General features: G+C 51.7%; 2 protein-coding genes across 2 annotated transcripts in view; one reads left to right on the top strand and one right to left on the bottom strand.

The window, feature by feature from the left end:
* MUC3A (mucin 3A, cell surface associated) overlaps window positions 1–4,163 on the bottom strand; it is a 33,792-nt gene extending 29,629 nt beyond the window's left edge. Inside the window, 2 exon segments of the mRNA XM_064375299.1 lie at window positions 7–3,555; window positions 3,718–4,163. Coding sequence (XP_064231369.1) covers window positions 7–3,555; window positions 3,718–4,163 — 3,995 coding nt within the window.
* A 264-nt stretch (window positions 4,164–4,427) lies between these two features.
* LOC135274548 (uncharacterized) lies at window positions 4,428–7,008 on the top strand. The gene is made up of 3 exons (XM_064375300.1): window positions 4,428–5,141; window positions 5,346–6,953; window positions 7,003–7,008. The coding sequence occupies exons 1-3, from the start codon at window positions 4,428–4,430 to the stop codon at window positions 7,006–7,008; spliced, it is 2,328 nt and encodes a 775-aa protein (XP_064231370.1).
* The last annotated feature ends 1 nt before the right edge of the window (window position 7,009 follows it).

The following is a 7,009-nucleotide window of genomic DNA, read 5'->3' on the forward strand; positions in this document are numbered from 1 at the left end:
GTGAACCTGGGAGTACTGTGTGAGGTGCTCTCAGTGGTGGGGATTGAAGAGGTGAAATTGGGAGTACTGTGTGAAGTGATCTCAGTGCTGGTGATTGAAGAGGTGAAACTGGGAGTGCTGTGTGAGATGGTCTCGGTGGTGGGGATTGAAGAAGTGACGCTGGAAGTACTGTGTGAGATCGTCTCAGTGCTGGTGATTGAAGAGGTGAAGCTGGGAATACTGTGTGAGGTGGACTCTGTGGTCTCAGTGGTAGGGATTGAAGAGGTAAAGCTGGGAGTACTGTGTGAGGTGGTCTTGGTACTGGTGATTGAAGAGGTGAAGCTGGGAGTACTGTGTGAGGTGCTCTCGGTGGTAGGGATTGAAGAGGTGACACTGGGAGTACTGTGTGAGGTAGTCTCAGTGCTGGTGATTGAAGAGGTGAAATCGGGAGTACTGTGTGAGGTGGTCTCTGTGGTGAAGACTGAGGAGGTGAAGCTGGGAGTACTATGTGAGGTGGTCTCGGCGGTGGGGATTGAAGAGGTGACGCTGGGAGTACTGTGTGAGGTGGTCTCGGTGCTGGTGATTGAAGAGGTGACGCTGGGAGTACTGTGTGAGGTGGTCTCGGTGCCGGTGATTGAAGAAGTGAAGCTGAGAGTACTGTGTGAGGTGGTCTCAGTGATGGCGACTGAAGAGGTGAAATTGGGCGTACTGGGTGAGGTGGTCTCGGTGGTGGGGATTGAAGAGGTGACACTGGGAGTCCTGTGTAAGGTGGTCTCGGTGCTGGTGATGGAAGAGGTGAAATTGGGAGTACTGTGTGGGGTGGTCTTGGTGGTGGGGATTGAAGAGATGACACTGGGAGTACTGTGTGAGGTTGTATCAGTGCTGGTGATTGAAGAAGTGAAGCTGGGAGTACTGTGTGTGGTGGTCTCAGTGCTGGTGATTGAAGAGGTGAAGCTGAGAGTACTGTGCAAGATGGTCTCAGTGCTGGTGATTGGAGGCATGAAGCTGGGAGTACTGTGTGAGGTGGTCTCGGTGCTGGTGATTGGAGGCATGAAGCTGGGATTACTGCGTGAGGTCCTCTCGGTGCTGGTGATTGAAGAAGTGAAGCTGAGAGTACTGTGTGAGGTGGTCTCAGTGCTGGTGATTGGAGGCGTGAAGCTGGGAGTACTGTGTGAGGTGGTCTCAGTGGTGAAGATTGAAGCGATGAAGCTGGGAATAGTGTGTGAGGTTGTCTCGGTGGTGGGGATTGAAGAGGTGAAGCTGGGAATACTGTGTGTGGTGGTCTCAGTTGTGGGGATTGAAGAGGTGAAGATGGGAGAACTGTGTGGGGTGGTCTCGGTTGTTTGGATTGAAGAGGTGAAGCTGGGAGTACTATATGAGGTGGTCTCAGTGGTGAAGATTGAAGAGGTGAAGCTGGGAGTAGTGTTTGAGGTGATCTCGGAGGTGGGGATTGAAGAGGTGAGGCTGGGAGTACTACGTGAGGTGGTCTCGGTGGTAGGGATGGAAGAGGTGAAGCTGGGAGTTCTGTGTGAGGTGGTCACAGTGGTGTGGATTGAAGAGGCAAAGCTTGGAGTACTGTGTGATGTGGTCTCAGTAGTGAAGATTGAAGAGGTGAAGTGGGGAATACTGTGTGAGGTTGTCTCGGTGGTAGGAATTGAAGAGGTGAAAGTGGGAGTACTGTGTGAGGTGGTCTTGGTGGCAGCTATTGATGGGGTGAAGCTGGAAGTAGTGTGTAAAGTGGTCTCCGTGGTGAAGATTCTAGATGTGAAGCTGGGAGTACTCAGTAAGGTGGTCGCGGTCGTAGGGATTGAAGAGGTGAAGTTGTGAGTAATATTTGAGGTTGTCTCTGTGGTGAAGATTGAAGAGGTGAAGCTGGGAGTACTGTGTGAGGTGGTCTCAGTGGTGGCTATTGAAGAGGTAGAGTTGGGAGGACTGTGTGAGGCGGTCACAGTGGTTAATATTGAAGAGGTGAAGCTGGGGGTACTGTGTGAGGTGTTCTCTGTGGTGGGGATTGAAGAGGTAAAGCTCAGAGTACTGTCTGAGGTGGTCTTAGTGGTGGGGATTGAAGAAGTGAAGTTGGGAGTACTGTTTGAGGTGGTCTCAGTGGTGAAGATTGAATAGGTGACGCTAGGAGTACTGTGTGAGGTGGTCTTGGTGGTGAATATTGAAGAGATGAAGCTTGTAGTAGTGTGTAAGGTGGTCTCAGTGTTGGGTATTGAAGAGGTGAAGCTGGGAGTACTGTGTGAGGTGGTTTTGGTGGTGGGCATTGAAGAGGTGAAGATGGGAGAGCTGTATGAGGTGAAGTCGGTGTTGGGTATTGAAGAGGTGAAGCTGGGAGTGCTGTGTGAGGTGGTCTCTGCGGTGAACATTGAAGAGGTGAAGCCGGCAGTACTGTGTGAGGTGGTCTCAGTGGTGGTGATTAAAGAGGTGAAGCTGGGAGTAGTGTGTGAGGTGGTCGCAGTGCTGGTGATTGAAGAGGTGAAATTGGGAGTACTGAGTGAGGTGGTCTCAGTGCTGGGGAATGAAGAGGTGAAGCTGGGAGTACTGTGTGAAGTGGTCTCAGGGGTGGGGATTGAAAAGGTGATGCTAGGAGTACTGTGTGAGGTGGTCTTGGTGCTGGTGATTGAAGAGGTAAAATTGGGAGTACTGTGTGAGGTGGTCTCGGTGCTGGGGATTGAAGAGGTGACGCTAGGAATACTGTGTGAGGTGGTCTTGGTGCTGGTGATTGAAGAGGTGAAGCTGGGAGTACTGTGTGAGATGGTCTTGGTGGTGGGGATTGAAGAGGTGAAGCTGGGAGTAGTGTGTGAGGTGGTCTCAGTGCTGGTGATTGAAGAGGTGAAATTGGGAGTACTGAGTGAGGTGGTCTCAGTGCTGGGGATTGAAGAGGTGAAGCTGGGAGTACTGTGTGAAGTGATCTCAGGGGTGGGGATTGAAGAGGTGATGCTACGAGTACTGTGTGAGGTGGCTTTGGTGCTGGTGATTGAAGAAGTGAAGCTGGGAGTACTATGTGAGGTGGTCTCGGTGCTAGTCATTGAAGAAGTGAAGCTGGGAGTACTGTGTGAGGTGGTCTCGTTGCTCGTGATTGAAGAGGTGACACTGGGAGTACTGTGTGAGGTAGTCTCAGTGCTGGTGACTGAAGAGGTGAAATCGGGAGTACTGTGTGAGGTGGTCTCTGTGGTGAAGATTGAAGAGATGAAGCTGGGAGTACTGTGTGAGGTGGTCTCAGTGCTGGTGATTGAAGAGGTGAAATTGGGCGTACTGGGTGAGGTGGTCTCGGTGGTGGGGATTGAAGAGGTGACGCTGGGAGTACTGTGTAGGGTGGTCTCGGTGCTGGTGATTGAAGAGGTGAAATCGGGAGTACTGTGTGAGGTGGTCTTGGTGCTGGTGATTGAAGAGGTGAAATCGGGAGTACTGTGTGAGGTGGTCTTGGTGCTGGTGATTGAAGAGGTGAAGCGGGGAGTACTGTGTGAGATCGTCTGGGTGCTGGTGATTGAAGAGGTGAACCTGGGAGTACTGTGCGAGGTGCTCTCAGTGGTGGGGATTGAAGAGGTGAAATTGGGAGTACTTTGTGAAGTGATCTCAGTGCTGGTGATTGAAGAGGTGAAACTGGGAGTGCTGTGTGAGATGGTCTCGGTGGTGGGGATTGAAGAAGTGACGCTGGAAGTACTGTGTGAGATCGTCTCAGTGCTGGTGATTGAAGAGGTGAAGCTGGGAATACTGTGTGAGGTGGTCTCTGTGGTCTCAGTGGTAGGGATTGAAGAGGTAAAGCTGGGAGTACTGTGTGAGGTGGTCTTGGTACTGGTGATTGAAGAGGTGAAGCTGGGAGTACTGTGTGAGGTGCTCTCAGTGGTAGGGATTGAAGAGGTGACACTGGGAGTACTGTGTGAGGTAGTCTCAGTGCTGGTGATTGAAGAGGTGAAATCGGGAGTACTGTGTGAGGTGGTCTCTGTGGTGAAGACTGAAGAGGTGAAGCTGGGAGTACTATGTGAGGCGGTCTCGGCGGTGGGGATTGAAGAGGTGACGCTGGGAGTACTGTGTGAGGTGGTCTCGGTGCTGGTGATTGAAGAGGTGACGCTGGGAGTACTGTGTGAGGTGGTCTCGGTGCCGGTGATTGAAGAAGTGAAGCTGGGAGTACTGTGTGAGGTGGTCTCAGTGCTGGTGATTGAAGAGGTGAAATTGGGCATACTGGGTGAGGTGGTCTCGGTGGTGGGGATTGAAGAGGTGACACTGGGAGTCCTGTGTAAGGTGGTCTCAGTGCTGGTGATGGAAGAGGTGAAATTGGGAGTACTGTGTGGGGTGGTCTTGGTGGTGGGGATTGAAGAGATGACACTGGGAGTACTGTGTGAGGTTGTATCAGTGCTGGTGATTAAGAAGTGAAGCTGGGAGTACTGTGTGTGGTGGTCTCAGTGCTGGTGATTGAAGAGGTGAAGCTGAGAGTACTGTGCAAGATGGTCTCAGTGCTGGTGATTGGAGGCATGAAGCTGGGAGTACTGTGTGAGGTGGTCTCGGTGCTGGTGATTGGAGGCATGAAGCTGGGATTACTGCGTGAGGTCCTCTCGGTGCTGGTGATTGAAGAAGTGAAGCTGAGAGTACCGTGTGAGGTGGTCTCAGTGCTGGTGATTGGAGGCGTGAAGCTGGGAGTACTGTGTGAGGTGGTCTCAGTGGTGAAGATTGAAGCGATGAAGCTGGGAATAGTGTGTGAGGTTGTCTCGGTGGTGGGGATTGAAGAGGTGAAGCTGGGAATACTGTGTGTGGTGGTCTCAGTTGTGGGGATTGAAGAGGTGAAGATGGGAGAACTGTGTGGGGTGGTCTCGGTTGTTTGGATTGAAGAGGTGAAGCTGGGAGTACTATATGAGGTGGTCTCAGTGGTGAAGATTGAAGAGGTGAAGCTGGGAGTAGTGTTTGAGGTGATCTCGGAGGTGGGGATTGAAGAGGTGAGGCTGGGAGTACTACGTGAGGTGGTCTCGGTGGTAGGGATGGAAGAGGTGAAGCTGGGAGTTCTGTGTGAGGTGGTCACAGTGGTGTGGATTGAAGAGGCAAAGCTTGGAGTACTGTGTGATGTGGTCTCAGTAGTGAAGATTGAAGAGGTGAAGTGGGGAATACTGTGTGAGGTTGTCTCGGTGGTAGGAATTGAAGAGGTGAAAGTGGGAGTACTGTGTGAGGTGGTCTTGGTGGCAGCTATCGATGGGGTGAAGCTGGAAGTAGTGTGTAAAGTGGTCTCCGTGGTGAAGATTCTAGATGTGAAGCTGGGAGTACTCAGTAAGGTGGTCGCGGTCGTAGGGATTGAAGAGGTGAAGTTGTGAGTAATATTTGAGGTTGTCTCTGTGGTGAAGATTGAAGAGGTGAAGCTGGGAGTACTGTGTGAGGTGGTCTCAGTGGTGGCTATTGAAGAGGTAGAGTTGGGAGGACTGTGTGAGGCGGTCACAGTGGTTAATATTGAAGAGGTGAAGCTGGGGGTACTGTGTGAGGTGTTCTCTGTGGTGGGGATTGAAGAGGTAAAGCTCAGAGTACTGTCTGAGGTGGTCTTAGTGGTGGGGATTGAAGAAGTGAAGTTGGGAGTACTGTTTGAGGTGGTCTCAGTGGTGAAGATTGAATCGGTGACGCTAGGAGTACTGTGTGAGGTGGTCTTGGTGGTGAATATTGAAGAGATGAAGCTTGTAGTAGTGTGTAAGGTGGTCTCAGTGTTGGGTATTGAAGAGGTGAAGCTGGGAGTACTGTGTGAGGTGGTTTTGGTGGTGGGCATTGAAGAGGTGAAGATGGGAGAGCTGTATGAGGTGAAGTCGGTGTTGGGTATTGAAGAGGTGAAGCTGGGAGTGCTGTGTGAGGTGGTCTCTGCGGTGAACATTGAAGAGGTGAAGCCGGCAGTACTGTGTGAGGTGGTCTCAGTGGTGGTGATTAAAGAGGTGAAGCTGGGAGTAGTGTGTGAGGTGGTCGCAGTGCTGGTGATTGAAGAGGTGAAATTGGGAGTACTGAGTGAGGTGGTCTCAGTGCTGGGGAATGAAGAGGTGAAGCTGGGAGTACTGTGTGAAGTGGTCTCAGGGGTGGGGATTGAAAAGGTGATGCTAGGAGTACTGTGTGAGGTGGTCTTGGTGCTGGTGATTGAAGAGGTAAAATTGGGAGTACTGTGTGAGGTGGTCTCGGTGGTGGGGATTGAAGAGGTGACGCTAGGAATACTGTGTGAGGTGGTCTTGGTGCTGGTGATTGAAGAGGTGAAGCTGGGAGTACTGTGTGAGATGGTCTTGGTGGTGGGGATTGAAGAGGTGAAGCTGGGAGTAGTGTGTGAGGTGGTCTCAGTGCTGGTGATTGAAGAGGTGAAATTGGGAGTACTGAGTGAGGTGGTCTCAGTGCTGGGGATTGAAGAGGTGAAGCTGGGAGTACTGTGTGAAGTGATCTCAGGGGTGGGGATTGAAGAGGTGATGCTACGAGTACTGTGTGAGGTGGTTTTGGTGCTGGTGATTGAAGAAGTGAAGCTGGGAGTACTATGTGAGGTGGTCTCGGTGCTAGTCATTGAAGAAGTGAAGCTGGGAGTACTGTGTGAGGTGGTCTCGTTGCTCGTGATTGAAGAGGTGACACTGGGAGTACTGTGTGAGGTAGTCTCAGTGCTGGTGACTGAAGAGGTGAAATCGGGAGTACTGTGTGAGGTGGTCTCTGTGGTGAAGATTGAAGAGATGAAGCTGGGAGTACTGTGTGAGGTGGTCTCAGTGCTGGTGATTGAAGAGGTGAAATTGGGCGTACTGGGTGAGGTGGTCTCGGTGGTGGGGATTGAAGAGGTGACGCTGGGAGTACTGTGTAGGGTGGTCTCGGTGCTGGTGATTGAAGAGGTGAAATCGGGAGTACTGTGTGAGGTGGTCTTGGTGCTGGTGATTGAAGAGGTGAAATCGGGAGTACTGTGTGAGGTGGTCTTGGTGCTGGTGATTGAAGAGGTGAAGCGGGGAGTACTGTGTGAGATCGTCTGGGTGCTGGTGATTGAAGAGGTGAACCTGGGAGTACTGTGCGAGGTGCTCTCAGTGGTGGGGATTGAAGAGGTGAA

The sequence above is a fragment of the Aotus nancymaae genome, unplaced genomic scaffold, assembly GCF_030222135.1.
Source record: "Aotus nancymaae isolate 86718 unplaced genomic scaffold, 86718_ANA_hifiasm-v0.15.2.pri h1tg000012l, whole genome shotgun sequence".
Classification (NCBI taxonomy): Eukaryota; Metazoa; Chordata; class Mammalia; order Primates; family Aotidae; genus Aotus; species Aotus nancymaae.